General features: G+C 41.6%; 1 protein-coding gene across 30 annotated transcripts in view; it reads right to left on the reverse strand.

Moving 5' to 3' along the window:
• NSD1 (nuclear receptor binding SET domain protein 1) overlaps positions 1-22,660 on the reverse strand; it is a 61,983-nt gene that overhangs the window by 16,365 nt on the left and 22,958 nt on the right. For 19 of the 30 annotated variants that reach the window (XM_083422265.1, XM_083422261.1, XM_083422252.1 and 16 more), the window contains 11 exons: positions 21,253-21,425; positions 16,376-18,530; positions 10,644-10,765; positions 8,831-9,116; positions 7,624-7,730; positions 5,116-5,191; positions 3,782-3,900; positions 1,869-2,012; positions 1,274-1,397; positions 442-642; positions 70-249 (listed from right to left, as the gene is read on the reverse strand). In XM_083422265.1, the coding sequence (XP_083278391.1) occupies positions 70-249; positions 442-642; positions 1,274-1,397; positions 1,869-2,012; positions 3,782-3,900; positions 5,116-5,191; positions 7,624-7,730; positions 8,831-9,116; positions 10,644-10,765; positions 16,376-18,530; positions 21,253-21,425 (3,687 nt within the window). The remainder of the gene's footprint in view (positions 1-69; positions 250-441; positions 643-1,273; positions 1,398-1,868; positions 2,013-3,781; positions 3,901-5,115; positions 5,192-7,623; positions 7,731-8,830; positions 9,117-10,643; positions 10,766-16,375; positions 18,531-21,252; positions 21,426-22,660) is intronic. The other 11 variants (XM_083422267.1, XM_083422263.1, XM_083422269.1 and 8 more) reach the window with 5 other exon arrangements.

The following is a 22,660-nucleotide window of genomic DNA, read 5'->3' on the forward strand; positions in this document are numbered from 1 at the left end:
CCTATGCTTGTACTCATTCAAAACATGGCAACACTCATAACGTACCAGGCCCAGCACAAAGCGCCTTACCTTCTGAACAAACAAAGCACCAGCTGACATTTACATGCTCATGGTTTCTGCAGCCCCTTCGAGGGCTAAAATGATTTGGGCAAATCATGCTGTTGGAAGCAAGGATCACAGTCCCAGCAGCGAGGCAGAAATCATTCGAGTGGTATGCAACAGGACATCGGACACAGCGCATCAAGCGACCTAGCAGAGAAATATATTGGAATTACATTTTCTTAATAATAATAAAATCTGGGGGAAAATCATTTATTAAGATTCAAGTTTTAGACACCAACCCCACCTTTAAAATATCCAAGCATAGGGGGGAAACACCAATGAATTAAAATGAATGTAGAAATGCACTTCCATTCTGGGCACAAGGAAAGGTTACTGTACCTTTAGATGCGGAGACATTTGCTGGGTTGGCTGCATGGCAAGTCATGCAGATGTGCAGTGAGCAGCGAAAGCCCTTGTTCTGCATGACTGTGGGAGGGTACTTCTGTATGCACTCTTCATGATAGTACTTCCCACACAAGGGAAGCAAGCACCGCTTGACGTTTTCTCCACTGTTCTTGCATACAAAACATGTGTGGACCCCTAATAGGAGAGGGCAGCAAAGTAGAAGAAACACAATCAAAGTACAGCAGCTGCAAGAGTCCTGAACAGCAGCAGAGCCAAAAAATAAAAATATAGTTACAAGCAGTCACCATGGCTGGAGGCAACAACATACAGTGGTGCCTCGCAAGACGAAAAGAATCCGTTCCGTGAGTCTCTTCGTCTAGCGGTTTTTTCGTCTTGCGAAGCAAGCCCATTAGCGGATTAGCGCTATTAGCGGTTTAGCGGCTATTAGCGGCTATTAAAGGCTTAAGGGATTAGCGGATTAGCTGCTAAAAGGCTATTAGCATCTTAGTGCCTTAGAAAAAGGGGGTGGGGAGCAGAAAAAAAACCCCCAGGAATCGCAAGACATTTTCGTCTTGCGAAGCAAGCCCATAGAGAAATTCGTCCTGCGAAGCACCTCCAAAACGGAAAACCCTTTCGTCTAGCGGGTTTTCCGTCTTACGAGCCATTCGTCTTGCGGGGCACCACTGTACAAGATCAGGATTGCTCCAGCCTGGTAGACAGCAGAGCCATTCTGCTCCATGCTGCAAAGCCATTTGTTTTCAAGAAGCTCCAACATTTGAAAGCAACCCGAGAGCTCGCCACACCATCAGTGAGTTCAGTTTCGTACCTGTGGAACACTCAGTGCAGATAAACTTGCCCTTCGGCATTTCAGAGAGCCCGAGGCACTGCAGGTGGAAAGCGCCACAGCACTGGGCTTCACAGAGCAGCAATTCACCTGGCTTCTCACAGATCTGCAAAGGAATTGAACAATGTGTGGTCAAGGGCTGAAATTAAAGAGGTGGGAGTAGGCAATCCTAGTTTATGCCTACCTACTAAACCACAGCTAACACATTTTCAGAAGTACTTTTCAGCAACAGCTGCTGTGGTCTCATTGTTTGGCTCAAACATTAGAACTTTGAGTGATTTACACTACTTCAGAAGCTCCTTACAAGACACGTTTTAAACACACTTTTGCAATCCTGTACCCCCCACACTTCCTGTCTACCCAAAATGGCTCTGGGACTGCACACAAAATAAGGATTGTAGACAGAAAGCCCTCATGTCAAAATTAAAAAACAACCCCTCAAGAGTTTAAAAAAGCATTGGATGCAAGCTCTGCAAAGATCTGGTTCCTGCTAACATGGCCTGTCCCCAAGTAGTCTGGCTGCTTCAAGCCATCTTCACAATTACCAGAATTCAAGCAAAGCACTTCAAACTTTTACCTGACACACGTTCTCCTTGAGAGCAGCTCCTCCTCCTCGCTCCCCCTGCATCCGTTTGGATGAAGGCACTCCATGGTCATTTTCAGACCCTTCCTCAATAGTCTCCTTGGGACTTCCAGCTGTTCCATGATTAGTCCTATCTCCCTTTTAAAAAAAGGAAAGACTGTGATCAGTCAGATTCTCTCTTTCATTTACCCCCTCCTCTGGGCTGCTCTTATAGTTTGGGTACAATACATAGGGATGTTCTGCCAACCTGCTTGCTGAGCTGCATGCAACGCCTCTAGCCCTAATCACTCTGCCTGCAGAAGATGCCTCATGCTGTGGCGCTAACTCTCCTCACACTTCTCCACTTTTAAGGTTTCACTGAGGGAAAGAAACATTCTGAACTTTAATAAAAACACATGGCTATGACTATTTTGCTGCCCTGTGGCAGTACACTTCCTAAACACCTATGTTGGGAGTCTCCACAACCATTATTTATTCATTACATTTATATCCTGCCCTTCCTCCAAGTTGCTCAGGAGGTGGCCTACATGGTTTTCCCCATCTCCATTTTATCCTCACAACAACCCTGAGAGGTTGGGTAGATTTGAGAGACAGCGACTTGCCCAAAGTCACCCAGTGAGCTTCATGGGTGGGGACTAGAAGCCCCGTCTCCCAGGTCTTGCTCCAACCGCTAACCACTACACCACACTGTCTCCAGGGCGCAACCTCAGTATCCGACACACAGTGCTATTGATTTATTATATTTCATACCCCCCCTTCACAAGATCCCATGACGGGTTGCAAGCATAAAATCATTCAAAATCAAATACAGCAACTCGAAACAAACCAAAGAATAACAGGGGTGGTCTCACAAATATCACACAAATGTTCAGCTGTCAAAGGGCAGGGTACAGAAGTGTGTCTTCAGCAAACAGTGTAGACTATATAATGAGATGCAAATGGACAATTGGAAATGACTGTGTTAAGAGAAGCAGGTGCAACTCTTCCGCTCATATGAACACGTTGGTCACTGTGAGAAAAGGATGGGTTATAAACGTAACCACTAAATAAATATATAAAACCTTGATGTACAGAAACCCCCCTGTCAGTGCTAAACCAAGAAAAAGTTGTGGGCGTGTACTTTCAAACAACTCGTGGATGTTCAAGAAGACTGTAGCATACTGGTTTCAGAGAAAAAGAGCATATATTTCTATTCCATGAAAGTGTCACAGAGCAGAAAAGCAATTTCATACTAGGTCTTGTGGAAAGAACACAGTATGTGAAATACAAAGCATGTAGCTTTCATTTCCACATCCTGTATGTGAATGGAAATATAGTATTGTAAAATTGGAAGCCTATGACAGAAACATGCTTTAGAATATACTGTTTCAAATGTTAAAGCCGACTGTCCAGTGAATTTCAGTATACTGTAATCTAAAATGGACTCCCAACCATGTAAGTATCACAACAATATCCCTAAAACTGGGTTTTATGTGCTTCTGAACTTTGCCTTTTTATGTTTTTACTTTTGATTTTATATACACCACTTTCTCAATAGGGGAGGTTTTTTTCTGAAGGGTTTCAGGGCAGTTGGTGTGACATTCAGCTTGTAGCTGCGGCGAGTTTTTCCAGGCCTTACACACATTGTGAGAACAAGTTCCTGTAATTGTTGTTTGTATGTATGAATACATTTTTCTTGGTTTAGCGGCACAGAAATGTATGTGTGTATGAATACTTAGGTTAACGCAAATCTTTTAAACATGAGCCACTAGTTTATACACAATACAGTCCTGCCTTGGTTTGCTGCTAAGTCTTTTATACCTTCTTTTACAACACAGTCAATAGTTTTATGCATTTCTTTAATATAATGCTACTTCAAAAAGACGTCATACATGTATCCTTTTACAGAATCCAAAGCCCAGAAGTACCTCAGAGTTTGCATTTTCTCCCAGTACATCTTCACCCTTTTCCTTCTTGTATGGCGCTGAGGCAAAAGTACGTCGTTGCCGCTTTCGCCTTCTCTGTTTGGCTGGAACCTTTTCAGGAGCTGCAGCAAGGAAGATGTTTCAAGACTGTAAGCAAATAACTGCACCCTAAGGTAATTCTGACAACTATGGCCCTCAAATTTTAAACCCCAAAATTCAGCACTGATGAGTAGGACACACCATACCCATTCTTAACCCGTAATTCAATTCCAGATAAATGTCTGCAAACCTCTGAGGACTACACAGTTTAGAATGAAAATTCATATTGTGTTGAGTATATTTTCACAAAAATAAGACAAAGTCACCCTTGTTCCATATTACCCAAATGCCACAAGTTGGAAGAAAGTACCAGCGAGTTGATAAACAGGGTGGTTCCAGGTATCCCTTTGAACACCATACAGCAGAGTTACTGGCGTCTAAGAAGCCACCTTGGTTAACAGCTAGTTTCTCATCCTCATGATCATGAAGAAAAATGTGGTTGGTGAGCACTGAAAATTCAGAAAGGCAAGCCGAAGGACACCTTTGAGTCTCACGTTGTTTCTTATCACTCTGCTGTTGTCTGAACAGATTTCTGGCCAGATCCACCCCACACACCTTTTTCATCTTTGGAGTGCTCCTGAGTCCATCACTACACTCACTGCTGCCACAAATTCCAGTATGTTTTCCTTTTTAAATTGACTCTGACTAATAAAGCCCTAAGCGGCCTCGGTCCTGTATACCTGAAGGAGTGTCTCCACCCCCATCGTCCAGCCCAGACACTGAGGTCCAGCGCCGATGGCCTTCTGGTGGTTCCTTCACTGTGAGAAGTGATGTTACAGGGAAGCAGGCAGAGGGCCTTCTTGGTAGTGGCGCCTGCCCTGTGGAATGCCCTCCCAGCCGATGTCAAGACAATAAGCAACTATTTTACTTTTAAAAGACAACTGTTTAGGGAAGTTTTTAATGTTTGATGCTGTTTTCTTTTTAATATTTGGTTGGAAGCCGCCCAGAGTGGCTGGGGAAACCCAGCCAAATGGGCAGGGTATAAATAATATATTATTACCATTATTATTATTATTATTATTATTATTATTATTATTATTATTATACCAAGATGCAATTCCTTCTTTTTGATCTGGACCCAGTTCATTTATGACTTGGTCTCTATGTGGAAATATCTGCTTACACTGCAATGGGCTGATGATTATATAACCTGACGGAAGAATCTTGCTTAGCTTATTATTAATGTTCACTCACAGGAAACTGCCAGCTTCATGCTACAGAACAGGAGCACCACCTACCTTCACCAGCGTCCAGAAGCTGAGATGTGGAGTACACCTCAGACATTTCAGTATCCAAAGGACCAGCCTCAGAACACTGCGAACAAGCAACAGGGACAATTTACCAAGCAAATTCGCACGCCAACAACGAGATGTGTTTCCCTGGCCACATATCGATGGCAATTCTACCTTCAACATATTGACAAACAACAACAACAAGAAGAAGCATCTCAAATTTCCATAATCAGAAGGATGGGGAGGTGATTGCCCAGTGTCTGAACCTCTGGGTAGCAAGAAGTAGGAAGAATCATATTTACTTAGTTATAATTGTTGAAGAATCTTTCTGCACAGCTGAAGCAGAAGAAAAATCATAACTTTCACAAAAACAGTAAGAGACTAACAAATCTAGAGGGGCCTCCACTAAATGCAGCATATTATACCGTTTTCACAGTTCAAAATATTCAGACCCTTCCTTTTCATTTTTACAATTCACAAGGCAGCTTACAGCAATATAATCATATATTTAATGAATTATCATGAAGGCAGCAGCAAAAGAAAATAAAGTGAAGCCACAGACATATGGCATTACTATTACTATAATTAATTATAGTAATAGTAATGCCAAATGCCTTTGGCTTCACTTTATTATTTATTTATTTAGATTTATTTATTTAATTTTGTCTACTACCCTTCATCCGTAGATCTCAGGGCAGTTCACAAAAATAGATTTAACTAAATGGTTTGGAATCGTAATATACCAAGGACCACCTACTTTACTTTTCAGGAGTTTTTCTCAGCACCTGAGGCACCACAGATTGCTGGGTACATCATTCTTTGCTTCTTGCATGCAGACAAGCATTGGAGGATTTTAAAACAAAGGTTGAATGGCCATCTGTCAGGGATTCTTTAGCCATGATTCCTGTGTTGAAAGGGTTTGGACTAGGCAACTGTTGGGAGTTTCTTCCAAATCAACAATTCTGTGATTTTTTTGCAGTCAAAATTTGGCTTTTTCCTTTAATGAACAGGTTTTGCTCTTATTGTCTGCTCTGCTGCAAAATTCTTCTTTTGTGTGTGTGTGGCTGGTTTTATTGTTACTGTTTAATTTTTATCAACAGATGGATTAACTTTTGTTATTGTGAGCTGCCCTGACAGAAAGATAGGACATAAATGCTTCAAATGATTATTGCATTTTCATATTGGATGTGGTTGTTTTAATAGTTTTACAAAAAGAAAAGCAAGTTGAATTCATTTTTCATAAAATGTAGAATAAACATTCTATGGTTCTCCCTATCACAATAGGTGTTACAGAACAAACTGAAATTGAGTCCTGAATTACCAACGCTGCAAACCCGGAAGTGATTGTTCCGGTTTGCAAATGTTTTTTTTTGGAATGCGAACGTCCAACGGGGCTTCTGATTGGCTGCAAGAGCTTCCTACAGCCAATCAAAAGCTGTGGTTTGGTTTTCGAATGTTTTGGAAGTCGAACGGACTTCCGGAACAGATTCCGTTTGACTTCCAAGGTATGACTATAAATGAAAATATCTTCTAAGGACTCTGTTTGGATACATTTTAGCAAAGGGGACCATAACCATAATTTCCTATAGAAAAGGCCTGATCTCTAGCACAGGAAATGTTTTTGGAGAGAAGTCCTGGTTTAGAGTTCCAGCAGGTGCTTACGTTACTTTAAAACAGTGTTTCCCAACCTTGGGCCTCCAGCTGTTTTCGAGCTACAATTCCCATCATCCCTGACCATTGGTCTTGCTAGTTGAGGATTATGGGAGTTGTAGTCCAAAAACAGCTGGAGGCCCAAGGTTGGGAAATGCTGCTTTAAAACACATGCGTGCTCACACAGAGAGATATTTTGTACATCAGAGGCTTTATTCTCTTCACAGCCAGCCAATCCAGTATCAGTTTGTTGAAAGAGTGCACTCTCTAGTGAAAAGAACTCCTACAGACTCCCAACTGAAAATAATGAGATATGTGCATATGTTTGACAGCATGACTCTGGTCACTGTAAAAGAGCCACAGATTCAAAGGCTTACGGGCCTAATGTTCGCTCAGTTTGGACAATGACACCTTTTTGAAAAGAAAGTGCAACAAGAACTTTATAGGCTGAGCTCTGATTATCACTACAGTGGTACCTCGGGTTACATACACTTCAGGTTGCATACGCTTCAGGTTGCATACGCTTCAGGTTACAGACTCCACTAACCAGAAATATTACCTCAGGTTAAGAACTTTGCTTCAGGATGAGAACAGAAATCGTGCTCTGGCGGCGTGGTGGCAGCGGGAAGCCCCATTAGCTAAAGTGGTGCTTCAGGTTAAGAACAGTTTCAGGTTAAGAATGGAACTCCAGAACGAATTAAGTACTTAACCCAAGGTACCACTGTATTATTTTTTACTGAGTGCTTCTATTAGGTACCCTTAACCAAATGAAAGCCGATCAAAACTCTGTGCAGATGAAATAATTTTACATTCAGGAGCATAGCAGATCTTTGGTAACATTTGAAGCAGAAGAAAGGAACTTACCTTCTTTATGGAAGTCCACTCTCTCTTTGGTATGAATGCAGTATCCAAATCATTGGATTCCAACAGCTTTTTTGTTGGTTTCCTCTGGCGCTTACTCTCAAAACTCCCTACAATAAAAATGAATGTTTCTCACTAGAAACAAACTAGTTTTATCAGCACCAAGTAAGAATCAGTATAATAAACACCAGTACTGCTTGTTGTACCTCCTCTGCCCAAAACTAAGAAATAACAAAACTGGGAGGGGTAGCTAATGCCACAGAAGACAGAATCAGAATTCAAAATTACCTTAACAGATCAGAGAACCGTTCGCAAGCTAACAAAATGATTTTCAGTAGGGACAAATGTAAGAAGAACCAGATGTACAAATATAGGATGGGGGGCACCTGGCTTACTAGAAGTACATATGAAAAGAATCTAGGGGTCTTGGTGGATCACAAGCTTTACATGAGTCAACAGTATGATGCAGCAGCAAAAAAAACTCCTAATGCTATTACAGGCTGCATCAACAGAAGTATAGTGTCCGGGTCAAGGGAAGTAATAGTACCACTCTATTCTGTCTTGGTCAGACCACACCTGGAATACTGTGTCCAATTCTGGGCACCACAACTTAAGAAACATGTAGAACCCAGCAAGCCCCAACTATAGCTAACTCGTTTTAATTTTCTGAGGTTGAAAATTCTTGCGGCTTACAATTTTAAGTTTTGAGGTCTAAAATTTTGCGGTTTTGTCTTGGCTTTGTATATTTTTAGTGTAATAAGCCACTTTGAGATCTACGACATCAGGAGCTTGGAAGTCTAAAGACCTGTAGTTTATTTATTTAATAATAATAAATCCTCCTTTTTGCTATTTAGATCTCACGAGGAACAAAAACTTCAGTATCATTTATTATTCCCCCACCCCCCATCCTTGTGAGAGACAGCACCAAAAGCTTCAGGTCCAAACCAAAGAGCAATGACATATTGTGTGTGGTTCTCAAAGTGTGTGGCCGGAGAGGATAGCAAGTGTGGTGGCAAGATTCAAGGACAATCAAAGAAACATTTAAACATAGTATAGTATAGTATAGTATAGTACAGTACAGTGTAGTATAAAGTTAATTGAGACTAGAATCAGGAAATAGGAATCAAGGGCCAAGGAACAAGACACCTGTTTTGTTTCCAGTAACTAGAGCTTATTTCTGGTGAAGATGCTAATGATACACAAGTCTTACCTGACTTCATTAACTGTCTCTCTCCCTGCAAAGGAGAAGCAGCAGCAGCACCTTCCAAAACATTTGGTGATGACAATGTCAAAACTGGCATTTCTGATCTTGGTTCCATGGCATGGGAGTCGGGCTCATCTGACAAAGACCGCTCAGCTTCAAGAACGGGAGGAGACTCTTTAGACGAAGAAGCAGACGAAACTGAATCCAAAGGCTTCTTTTCTAGATGTTTGTTACGAGCTTGCTTGCCAGTGCTGCAATCCTGTTTGATTTCAGACTTCTCTAGAGAACTTGCCTATTAGCAGCCAGACATAAACAGAAAATACTCAAGATCCTGGTCCAACCAATACGTGAAGAAAAGGCTAATGGGGAGCATACAGCTACTCGGAAGTATGGCTACATTTCTGCAGCAGGTGGAAAACAAGGAGAAGAAAACTGGTCATCTTTGGCTGTGCTAGGAAATCATTTTACGCAAGCCTACACAACCAAGTTTTTATTTTACAAAATACACAGTGTAAGTGATGGTGATGCTGCTGAAAATGGATTGCCTTTGTCTAGCTTCCCTCCCCCCAAGTAACACCAGCCCATGCCATCAGATGCAGTGTTTGCCCAACAGACGGTCATTGGGTACAGTTTGACAAGGTTGGGAAAATGAATAGTCTGATGACTTCATACCACTGAGTGAGAATCACTAGACATCATTGGGGAGTTAGGGACAACTAGCCTATGGAGATGCTGTTTTCATTGGCAGCTGTATGACCCATAGTTAAGTTATGTATGTGCACTGATGAAATACAATGTTTCTAATGTTGAAAATATGCTATAGTTATTTATTTATTGAAAATTCATTTAAAAAAGAAAACTATTCAAGGTATAGCCCTTCTTCACAACTGAAGTAAGAAACATTGACGAATTGAAATCATAAAGCAAAACCTGCTTTTTTCAGTCATGACCAGGAATATATATATATATATATATATATATATATTTCTTAATTATATGCTTTGTAATTCAAAGTACTACAGGAATCTGTAGCATAAAGGTTAAGCATGATGTTCTTGAGGCAGATAACCAAGGTCCACTACAACACTTGCAACAACAATCCTGCTGGCTGATGTGCGTGCTTCAAAACCAACCCATCTGGAGCAAAAAAGAAAGTCAAAGAAAAGCAAGAGCCAAAGCCATAGTCCAAGGCCCAGCCAGGCACTTCTGTTTATCCTTCAATCACTTTGTTCATTCCGAGACAACATGAAGGTATATAAAAGTGGGGTGGAATTGTTGAGATGTCTGTACTTTTTGTTTCAAAAAACTTGGCTCATAATGGCTAGGCTCCTTGGGAAGGAACATAAGAAGCTGCTCTCTGAATGGAACTGGACAATAGGTTCATCTAGCGCAATTTGGTCTACACCGACTGGCAGTGGCTCTCCAGGGTGTCAGACAGAGGACATTCTCAGATGCCAGGGACTGAACATGGGAGAGTCTACATGGAAAGCAAGAGTCTCTAAGCTTCTGCCCTTCCTTAGAGTCACCTGCAGCATTCCAAACAAGCACCAGAGTTCTTTGGGGTTCCTTTGTTTAATCACCCACCTGCCCTCTGATAAGCTACTCCTCAAGTTTGAGGCAATTTCTCAGGTGGCATTTGCATGTGATGGAAGGGGCCTCAGCCAGAAGTGGAATTCCATTACCCTGCCCCAAAGCATACACACATGTTGGATCCCAGTTCTAGTTTTAAAAACCCTATCTTAAAAAAAGAAAACAACATATATGACAGTTTCCCAATTTCTCGCAAGTGCCTATACCTGTTTTTTTGTTTCATACCCACCTTCCGAAATGGCTCCTGGCTCCTCTTCTTTTTCTTAGGTGCAAATATGTGATCATATTCTTCTGCATATTCCAGAAGCCGCTTACTTGGCTTCCTAAGGCGTTTCTTCTCTGAATGAGCTACTGAGAAGATAAAAAAGGAGAAAGAGCCTCAGGATTAGTCTTCTGAGAAGATCAGAAGGGCTGGGATAGAACCCTTCATTATGGCCAGGGTCTGCTGAAGCTCCTGTGCCATTTTCCAGTGCCCTCAACAAAGTGATGATCACATGAATCTGAGGTGCATAGCTCAGATGCTTGAGACTCCTTGACTATGTCATTTAAGTTTTTAAGCAATCCTCTCCTGCCATAATAGTTCAAAAGCAGCCCTTTCCTTCAGGTTTTCATACCCTGACCATCGTGCCACCTCTCGTTATTCAGTAGGAATCCACACAGTGATCCTAATCCATGCAAACCCCACAACCGTCCCCCCACAAAGGGAAAGGACCTGGTTCCTGCCCAATTATGGAAAGCAAGTGAGCTGCAACGACTGCCATCAACATCTTGTCCCCAGTGTCAGCAGGCTATTCTTGCCTGGGTCTCAGTGCAGTAAATTGTGCCCAGTCTGGCCTAGCAGTGCCATGTGCAAGTCAAGCAGGGAAAACTGCATTACCCCTTTTGAGGGTAAGAAGCTAGGACTGAAATATTGTGGTTGAAGGAGGAATTAAGTCATATCTGTAAAACTGTAGTATGACTTTCTTCTAGGATACTCTCCTAAACCTCTGAGTTTTGTCTTTTTTATATTAAAAAAATCAACATTTTTTAAACCTACGCTCAAACTGGATTGTACAAATGAGTCCATTATAAGTGTCTTAGGAAATCTTTTTCTCTCTCCTCTTTTAAAAGCTTTTGCTTGTTGCAAAAAAAAAACAAACAAAAAAAAACCCACAAGGGAATCCTGTGTTGAAAAACAATAAACATCAATATTGCGAACAAGCAAAACAGGTGGCTCCTCCTAACACAGTATGGAAGCAGTTCTGAAATAAAGCTGGTCCTGAAACAAGAGTGGCTACATATCCAGAGAAAAAACTCAGAAGTCCCTTTTCCTGTTCAGCAAATGTGAATTACAGTATTTACAACGTACATTTCTATTATTATTATTATTATTATTATTATTATTATTATTATTATTATTTCTACAACATGTTGAATCCAGTGTGTCCTTTCCATTAATAGATAAGCTTTTCCATTTGTGGAGGGACTACTGAGATCCTGCAAAGGCTCACTGGAAGAAGTTGGGTAAAAGATATTTCCTGATTTCCCCTTCCCCATGCAGTCCCCATAATGTCCCAGAGGTTCAGCTTTTCAGGGGGTTGAGGAAGGAAGGTGGAACTGGAAAAAATGGGCTCCTCCTCTAGCAGTAGCATTCCATGAATGGAGTTCTGCTCATGAGAATGCTGGATCTAAATCAGTATGTGGAACACAGTACAGTGGTGCCCCGCAAGACAAATGCCTCGCAAGACGGAAAACCCGCTAGACGAAAGGGTTTTCCGTTTTCAGAGGTGCTTCGCAGGACGAATTTCTCTATGGGCTTGCTTCGCAAGACGAAAATGTCTTGCGATTCTTGAGGTTTTTCCCCGCTCCCCACCCCCTTTTTCTAAGGCGCTAAGCTGCTAATAGCCTTTTAGCAGCTAATCCGCTAATCCCTTAAGCCTTTAATAGCCGCTAATAGCCGCTAAACCGCTAATAGCGCTAATCTGCTAATAGGGTTGCTTCGCAAGACGGAAAAACCGCTAGACGAAGAGACTCGTGGAACGGATTAATTTTGTCTTGCGAGGCACCTCTGTATTATACTCTATGTCTTTGAAGACACTCAAACTCAGGATGCAAGGGAGAAACATGCTAAGAGGAAGGCATGCTTGGCAAACCCTCAATGTGATCAACTCCTGCCCAGAAACCAATGTCCCCACTGTGGAAGGACGTGTGGATCCAGAATTGGCCTCCACAGTCACTTATGGACTCATTGTTAAAACTGTGTTTATCGAAGACAATCTTACTCAGCTATGAGTGATCTCCAAAGAAGACTTTATGTCTAATCTGATATATCATCTTCACAGTGAAGCACTGCAGCCAGTGCTTATAAGTGGAACTCAGAAAAGCAGAGTTCCCTGCTTAGCCATAGACAATGGGTAGGATTAAAGCAGCACTGGAAAAAAATAGGAATCCTGTAGGGACAGACAAATTTATAAGAATGAATCTGAACCCAGCAGGGGTTCAAAGCAGGGGGTAACAAAAGAGCTAACTTTAGCTCCAACTTCCATAAGGGTAACTAATTTTTATAGAGGCGAACTGTAAAGTGCCTGAAATATTTGCACATTGAGGTGTATGAATTCATTCTAACAAATTTGTCTGCTACACCTGTTGACTTTCCACTTTTTCCTTTTTTAACTGAATAGCATTGTGCAAAGTTCTCATTTTAAGCTTTGATTACTCTGTTGTAAACGAAGAGTAAATATCTCTGAGCTGGGCAACTGGTAGACCATAAGCAACAGAATGGTGTCTGGTTCTCTCGATCCCTTACAATAGCAGTACTCTCCCCTCTGTAGAAGGAAAGATGATGTAAGGGCCAAAATGCCTCTGCTGCTTCTTCCAAACTGCCTTCTGTCTTTATCATAAACATGCATGGGAGTCATCAGGCTGAAACTAGAGGAAAGGAGGACCTGTAGAGGCACCTGCCGAACCCTGATGAAGTCATTGAGCAGCTATGGACATTTCCTCTAGCATCAACCTCCTCCGGCCACAACAAGAACAGAGAGCATCAATCTCTTGGGTGAAGGAAGCTGGCTATCCCTTATCTATCTCTGTAAGGTTCACAGCATAACACAAATAGTACCCATCCTCGTTCTGGCTGTAGCTATTGCGTAAAAATTATTTTGATACCAATGTGAGAGACTGTAACTTGGATTACTGAATTTGTACAGTAACATCTCATGGTTTTTGTGGTGGAGTGCCACATAGTGAATCATCGTGAATCAAAGCATTTCCTAACACTGGAGTTACTGTGGTTGCTTACAATAATACATAAAGATGATTAAGAAAAGAAGGAGGAGGTGCATAGGGAAAAACAGAAGCAATGTCAGTAAGAAAGTCTGGATTACTGCAATGTGCTCTATTGGGGGGGGGGGAGTTCCCTTGCACTTGATCGGGAAGCTGCAGTTAGTGCAGAATGCTGCAATACAATTACTGACAGAAGTGAGACTCCGCCAACATATAACACCTGTTCTCAGAGGCCTGCAGGTTTGCTACTGGGCCACGCTCAATGTGCTACTATTAGTATATAGAACCCTTAACAACTCAGAACCACAGTTTACTTGTGAAATCGCTTTCCTCCATATGCGCTAACTCAGCTGCTTCAATCTGTGGAACGGACACCGTTGCAAGTGCCAAACAATACTCATTCTGCATTTCTAAGAATTTTTTTTAGCAGCAGCACCCACAATTGGGAACTCCCTGCCTACTTTAAATCAGGCCAGGGACATTCGCTGTACTCCTTTTGGCATCGGCTAAAAAACATGTTTGTTTGGACATGCTTACTCAGATACGTAGAATGTTTACAGGTGTTGTAATCTGTTTTTAACTTTTTAAATAAGCTAAACACAGACTATTTCCCCCCTCTTTATTCTTTTTATAAACTGCTTTGAGTTTTTTTAGTGTCAGATTGGCTGTCCCTGGATTTATGGGTGGGTTGGAATGCAGCTATCAGTTTGCCCACTTAGCGATGCAGTTTTGGTTTTCAAAAAGTGCATGCAGAAATGCATGTTTCATGGGGGAAATGTTTACAAAAATGCATATTGCAGCAGGGGGGGGGATACACCGTAAATCATATAGAAATGTGTTTTATAGGAAAGATGCATAGAAAATGCATATCACAGGGAAGTGCATATTATTAAAATGCAATCAATCCCCCCTCCTAAAAACAGAACAGAATGGACCTGTGAGTGAGTACATGGAAACTGAAACAGAATGATCTTACCTATTTTTACTCTAAAGTGCTGCCACTGCCCAACCCCTGGAAATCTTTGGGAATAGCTGCCCTTGGAATGGGGAATCTGAAATGCTCTGAACAGGTGTATGGAGAAGCTAAACTGAATGCAGCGTGTTTGGCCCTTGGCCAGAATAAAAATCATTATAATTGTGTATTTGCCAAATTAACCTTTTGTCTTCTGCAGAAGGCAAGATCTGGATACTTTCCTCATAAAAGTTAGTTAAGAATACTTTATTGCTCATCTTGCACCATTCCCTGCGTTTTACTGCAATCCACAAACATTACTGCAATCCTTTATCAAATATACCTATTCTTCGCAGCATGTTGCAAAATCTGTTTTCAAAATGTGGTGGGGCCATTACCATTCAAGAGTATGTGTCTCAGATCTAGCAGAAAGTTAAATGGGAGTGCAGTTAACTTATGCTATGTAAGTGTACACAGAGATAAGTCATGAACTAGGACTGCCATCCTTGGCTCACACCTTTTGCTTTATCTTGTATTTCACATAGCATGCAATTTGCATTTCGCAAACAGGGTAGGCCAGCCCTCTACATTTTGAAATTTAGTTCATGTTGCCACCCAATGCACAATCACTGATCAAAAACTACTAATGGAGAACAGCAAAACAAGATCGAAAAGTTTATAGAATGTAAGATTCAAGTTTAAATTGCTGCAGTTTATGGTGGTGACTTCTTGAGTCCTAACCCAACATGCAGCACGACCGTAGACATGCTTACTTGCAAGTTAGTCCTACTGGGCTTACTCTCAGGTAAAGTTGTGTTAGACTGCAATTCTGCACCTATTTAGCTATGAGTAAGCCAACAGACTTACTTCTGAGGATTGTGTTGTTGGCAATACACTCAGTTTAGCAGACCACTTGCTTTCCACAGAGAGAAATAAACACACATTATTCGGTACTACTAAACTTTTATCTACCTTTTGGGCTGCAATTTTTCCTTCTCATGAGTCTCCTGTAATACTGAGCAGTAAATATTATACTTTCATGCTAGAATTGGGTCCATCATGTTTTAATTTATAAATAAAGCTTCTGCACAAGGTAAGAGAAACCATATATATATTTATTTCCAAATCACACTATGCCTTCTTAAGCGCTGTTTCTAGTTTTAAAAGATTAAAGTGAACCTGTATTAAAATTTGTGGAAGAGAAAAGCTAGAGTAACCACCAGCATTTCAATTGGATAACCTTAAGATTTTTATGCACTGCAACTCGTGGCACAAAACCTCTTAAGGGCTAGTTCTCACAACCTGCAGATGCAGACAGCTGAAGAGTTTATGAGCTGTACCACTTATAGACTTCAGGTAGGATCTTGCCCATTACTGAGTAATACTCCATATATATTTATTTATTTATCTATTTATTTATTTATAGGGTGGAAAATTTCACCATGTGGTTCTAGCTCCCCCAATCTGCAGTGGTGCAGCACAAGGAATCCTTACCTTGTACAGAGAACTCAAACTAGGATCTCAAAACTGTAAAACTCTCAGTTCTGTAAGAACTGTATTTTTGTTTCATCCCTCTGATTCTGCAAAATGTTGCCCAGCTAACTAAGTGCTTCTCACAGTTCTTGCCTATAATGCATGCTCCCTTTTTAAAGAGTGAGGAGAAGCCTACAGTCTGAAGCTTGCTTTTATTCTGTAGAGGCCAAAGGCACATAACTGTTCTGCTTCCCTAGATCTACTGATGTGCTTACCAGCTTTAGCACTGCTTTGGTTAAAACGCTGCCATCGCTTTTTGGGCGCTACGTGGCATACATCTCTAGGCTCATCACCCAAGGAGCCTTCTCTATTCAGTCCTGAATCCAACTCCCCATTTTCAAAGGAGTTACAGCTCTCTCTCTTTTTATCATATTCTGACTTCATTCTTATACGAACTAAACTGTCATCAGAGGAACTTGCAGAGTCTTCGTCAGGGGAGTGTCCCATCGACTCCCAAGACACTTTCCTTGCAACATCTTCCTTTGCATTGTCTAGAGCACTAGCAACTGAGCCTTGGGCAGCTCTATCCTGGCGGGGCACACTCTCTGCTGAATTAGACAACCGCTTTAGTGTTTTGCTCTTTGATGCTGCATTAGCTACTAGTTTAGATAGCTGCTTAGATTTTGGACAGCTGCACCTTGCGGTGCAGTTTGTACCAGAAACAGAAGCGTTTGTGAGTTCCCTTTTGTTAGCACCGGGATCGATCAACTTGGTTGCGATACCATGTGAAAAAGAGGACTGACCTTCTTTGGGTTTCTGACACTCTGGTTCTCGAACACTATCTTGGCTTTTTTCTAATTTATGAGTGGTTCCCATTGTAGGCAAAGATGTCAAATCACTTGGAGTGTTACTTCCAGAACTATCATCGCTGTGAGAACTCCTATAAGAGACTATGTTCTGAGTAGTCATGATCTGCTTCTCTTTCGTCTTACTATCATGCATATCTTTCAACAACATTAATAAGGTGCTGAATTTATAATCGGGCTCAATAGGCAAATGGTTCTGCCCAGAGACAGATGAAAAGAGTAAGGGCACTGTGGTCTTAGGCGGCCCACAGTCTTTCGCTTCAACATTCATGGACCTATACGACAGCTCCTTCAGTTCTGAAAGCACGTGTTTCACAACTGCCGTTTCTATTTCAGCAGAATCACCGGGTTTCTCATTTGTGCTGTTCAGCAGTTTGGGGCCATCAGCCTTCCCACTTTTGTTAGGCATATCTAACTGAGACCCAGGAGAACCTTTGGTAGCAGAAAAGCAGCAGTCGGGGCTACATTCATCTTCCTTAAGAGAGGATTCTGTCCCAGCAGCAGTTTCTTTATGCTTGCATTTTATACTTCTGAACTGAGGCTGTTTTGCATCCATTTGACTTATAAACCCCTTACTTTGGAGTGTAGTGTGCTTATCTACATTGATAAGATTGTCATTCCTGTAAACTGAAGCCACCTCAGCTGCAAGGGATGGCTCACGGAATTCCTCACCTCCTGTTTCAACATTGATATTCCTGTCTAGAGAACCTTCTGGAGGTTTGCGGCTTCGATTGCTGCTTTTTGAGACAGGTGCAGAATGTTTAATATCTCTTTGCCCTGAACACAGTTCTTTTCCACTTTTATTTACAGAGTCACTATTCTTCAAGACACTATAAGCTGCTGCTGCTGCTAAACTTTGGTCAAGGGAGTCTAGATCACAGGTACCGTTATCTGATGAATCAGAGTCTATTTGTTTCCTCTCTGCTCCAGCATCAGTTCTGGAATAGTGTTGCTGTAGCTTTGAACTGCACGTGAAGCCTGCTGGATTTCTCTTTTTCTTCACGTCCGCTTTGGATGTTTCCTGCTGGCAGCTGCTATTATCAAACCCTGGTTTCTTATATTTATTTTCGAATTGTCTTTCTCCAAAAGAAGAGAGCAAGTAGTTTTCCATGCTGCCTTTGGATCCCATTAGGCTCTTTGCTATTCTGCAAAGTTCATGAGAAGCCTGCTTCTCTGGCATATCTGCAGCAACCATATTTTTAGCTTTGCTTACTGGCCCTTTCCCCCCACTTTCTCTCTTGGATGCCTCCAGTTTGGTGCTACTTTTTCTTACTCTAGTTCTCCTCCGGGTGTCGGAGCTCTTCTTGTTTCGGGATTTGGTGAACACTTTCCCCTTATCATGGGTCAAATGTTTGGAGTCCAATGTTAGTGATTTCAAACATCCATTCAGTTGTCTGCTCTGTTCATTTAAGGAGTCCTTTGTACAAGATCCCATTAAATGCACATCCTTCTCACTGTCTGGTTTGCTGGAAGTCGGGATGTATTTTTGAGCACTGTTCTGCTTTAAATAATCATTTGTAAGGCCAACACTGATCTCCCATTTTGCCAGAAACCTCTTAGGAACCTGGAAAGTAAAGGAAGGGGAAAAGAAGTTACAAAAAATTTATAATACACAAAAAGATGAAATTACACACAGATATGAACATTATCTTCTTTCACAAAATGTAACTAACTGCAGCACATAACTGCAGATCAAAACTAGATTCATGGAGAACATGAATGTGACTTGTCATTTTTTATTCTGTCAACAAGGCCTAGAACATCATCTCTTGTCACAACGGACTCAGTTCCTCAGACTCTCTTCCTGTGAAAGTTAGATCAGGCACAGAGATCTGCTATATATAATCCCCTGTCATCTGAAGGTACAAGTGCCTAAATGATATTCTGCTACTTTGATTGTTTTATAGCATCCCCTATTGCCTGCTTACATTTCTTTTGCCAAAACTTGTGCTCCTTTTTGTTTTCCTCATTGGACAAGACTTTCATTTGCTAAGTAGGCAATAAGGGATGCTATAAAACAATTGAAGAGCACATTGCTTAAACATAAATACTAACAATAGAATATTATTTAAATACATTAATAGCAGATCATTTAGGCGCTTGTACCTTCAGATGACTTGGGACGTGGGTGGCGCTGTGGGTTAAACCACAGAGCCTAGGACTTGCCGATCAGAAGGTCGGCGGTTCGAATCCCCGCGACGGGGTGAGCTCCCGTTGCTCGGTCCCTGCTCCTGCCAACCTAGCAGTTCAAAAGCACGTCAAAGTGCAAGTAGATAAATAGGTACCGCTCCAGCGGGAAGGTAAACGGCGTTTCTGTGTGCTGCTCTGGTTAGCCAGAAGCGGCTTAGTCATGCTGGCCACATGACCCGGAAGCTGTACACCGGCTCCCTCAGCCAGTAAAGCGAGATGAGTGCCACAACCCCAGAGTCGGTTACGACTGGACCTAATGGTCAGGGGTCCCTTTACCTTTACCTTTAGCTTCAGATGACTGGGGATTCAAAGGTATGCTAAAGGAGGAGAAAGAGATTGCAGAGAATCTGAATAAATTATTTGCATCTGTTTCCTTGGTGGATTATATATAGCAGATCTCTGTGCCTGATCTAACTTTCACAGGAAGGGAGTCTGATGAACTGAGTCAGTTGTGACAAGAGATGATGTTCTAGGCCTTGTTGATAAAATAAAAAATGACAAAAGAAACCTTCTTGGCTCTAATAGCTCTTTGCCTCTGCTCATTAACCACTCTGGTATCCTCCTGGCCCTGGTGGCACCTTTCCTGACCTGGAGAGATTTGGCTCTCTTGATTATGCCTTTCAACTTCCTTTTCCTTTCCCCCAATCCCTTCATTTCAGGAAAGTTTCATCTTTTGAAGTCATATGTGACTGTGCTGGATTTTCTTGGCAACTGTCCATTTACAAATGTATGTAATTAGATAGCACTATGGTCACTGCTCCCAGTAGGTACTATAACATTTACATCTCACACCAAGTCCTGTATGCCACTTAAGTCCAGGAAGAGTCTGCTCCTTCGGGGATTTCTAGCTTGTCGGACTCTATGTTTTCTTTCACCCACAGAGTGGCATCGTCTCCAGTATGCCCTTCTTGGTCCTTCTTATAGAGTTTGTACCCAGAGGTAACTGTGTTCTAGTGGTTCTCTCCATTATAGCAGGCTTCCATTATGTTCACTATATCAATGCTCTCATCTAAGGTCAAGCACTCCAGCTCACTCATCTTGACTCAGAGGCTTCTAGCACCAGTGTGTGTACACACACACACCCACACCTTCCAAAGGAGTCTAAAGTGGCAAACAACAAGGAATAAAACACTATACATCCTAAAAACAATTCAAATACATATTCACACTGGGAAATATATCAACTCACAAGGCTTTTTACTCCATCTCCAAATATCTCTGACACCTCCTTGCCTCTCAGTTGCTATCATGGGCCCCTGCACTCTCAGTGACACATTCTACCCTCTCCCCAATTTAAATTATAATAATAATTCCCCCCTTCCTCTCTAGGCCACGATTTGTTCTGATTAGGACTCTGCAGCTGCTTTCAGCTTCCCCCACACAATCAATTTAAAAGCTGCTCTGTCACCTTATTTTATTTTAAGAACCAACAGTCTGGTTCCATTCTGGCTCTCCGAGAGCTTAACAAGTTCCAAAACTGGAATATAGCTGAATCCTTCTGATCCTAGTCTCAAGAAAATGGTTGCCTGGATGTTTTATGCCAGAATCTCAGTTTTGGAAATATTAATACAGAGCTAGGACCACAAAATGGGATGCTGGCTCCAGAAGGAATTCAAGCTGTAGACTAAGATATTGAAATACAGTAGGTTTTCCTTCCTGCCCATATTACTCCACATTTGCCCTTCAGATACAATGTTTTCTCTATTAATAACATTGAAACATGTTGTCAAAAGTTCTCTTTATATACCTGTATCTAACATAATGGCCCGATTTACACGATTATATTTCCAGTCTATTCTCAGGTAGCTATATGGACAAGTCAACGCAAAAGACATTCCTTTAGCAGCAGCCTCCAAGTCTCAAATCATATCAGTCATTTTTAAAGCAGCCTCAAAGTATAAGAAACGCAATCCCAAAAAATGGAGCAACTTTGTAAGCTGATGGAGTTCAGTGAGAGAGTTGAGCATGAGTTTAAATTTTTCCGACTGCGATCCATGGTCTTTAAGAAGTACTTCACTTCCACTAGATCATACACCTAGGTTTCGCACTCAGATGAGAACACTCAAGAACAAACCAAATGAGAACATGAGATTTACCTTGTGCTTGTAACCTTTCTCTTTTTGCTTCCCTCTTCTCCGAAGGACAGGCAGTTCTTCAAACTGATGTCTTCCTTCAAAGACTACAATAGCTTTCCCCACAACCCAAGCTCTTTCAGATGGGTCTCCCAAGGCTTCCACATAGTATTCTCGATGTGGTCTGCGATTGGACACTATCAAAGACAAAATTGGCAAGATTAGCATTTGGAGTCAAGGTGTAGGAATGCCCCCAAAGTATTTTCTAAAACATATCTAACAAATGGGACCTGGAATAAATGATGCAACATGGGGGGGGGGGTTTGCACCCTTGTTTTGCATTTCACTCAGGATTCCCCAGAGCACACTGGTTCCTGCCCTCTTGTTTGTCATATGCATTAATTTGGCTCTATTTCTATTGGCACTCACCACCTGAGTTCACCATTAGAGGGTGATAGTCTAGTCCCTTTTGGACTTATTTTCTGGGTTCCAGGGTGCCGTACGGAAGGAGCAGATCCACATATTGTATGCACCAAATTTTGGTTTCAGGAAGCCATGACGATCGCTATGCCTAGGTCGATGGCTGCAGGAACAGAAAAGATGCTGGCTAAGCATCCTTGAATAACGGGAGCATTCTTCCTACGACAAAAGCTTTGTGATAAATACGGCAATGGAACCTATGAAGATGGGTTAACCTCTCTCTGAAAGCAACACCAAAGGTGCCCCTAGATTACCGAATTCTGGTTACTTGCTATTCTAATTAAAAGCAAGGAGGAGGGCAAAATGTATTCCTGTAATCTATTCAAGCCTGAGCTGGAAGAACACAGCACTTTTGTTCAATTAAGAAAGAAGTATCTTATTACTTCAATACACTAATAACTCTAGGTACCTTTTGATGTGAAATGTGGTGTTTTTTTTGTTGTTCAGGTTTTGCAGTTATGTCTCTGTATGATTAGACCGGGAAGCAGCTGATCAATGGAAAATACCCCAATTATAAACCATGGGGTGGAAGAGGGAGAGGAGTGTAGGATAAGAAGTGGGCATTTTAATGAGAGTGAAGTTTCCCCCTGTTATCTGGTAATTGTCTGCATATGTGCCTTTATTCTATATGTTTGTCACATTAGAAGATAATTCTTTTTTCAACCAACATTTTATTTCCTTTTCAAAGACTGAAGTCTTTGTTTTGGACAATTAGCTTAAGAAATCAGGGCAGAACCAAGTACTTTCAAGGTTCTTCTTCCTGGCTTGGCAGAAATGACTTCTAGTTTGGATAAAGAAAGCTGAGAGATTCAGGGTTGCAATTAAGGAAGAGTAATGAAGAAGTCTGAGAATTTTGGTGTAAGTCATGATTTAATGGGTAAACTTATTTAAGGGGGTTACCAGAGAAAACTAGAGTGTGGCTAGGGATTTGAAATGGGAGGTGTTTAAAATT

The sequence above is a fragment of the Podarcis tiliguerta genome (genome assembly GCF_965153285.1).
Source record: "Podarcis tiliguerta genome assembly, chromosome: 2".
Classification (NCBI taxonomy): domain Eukaryota; kingdom Metazoa; phylum Chordata; class Lepidosauria; order Squamata; family Lacertidae; genus Podarcis; species Podarcis tiliguerta.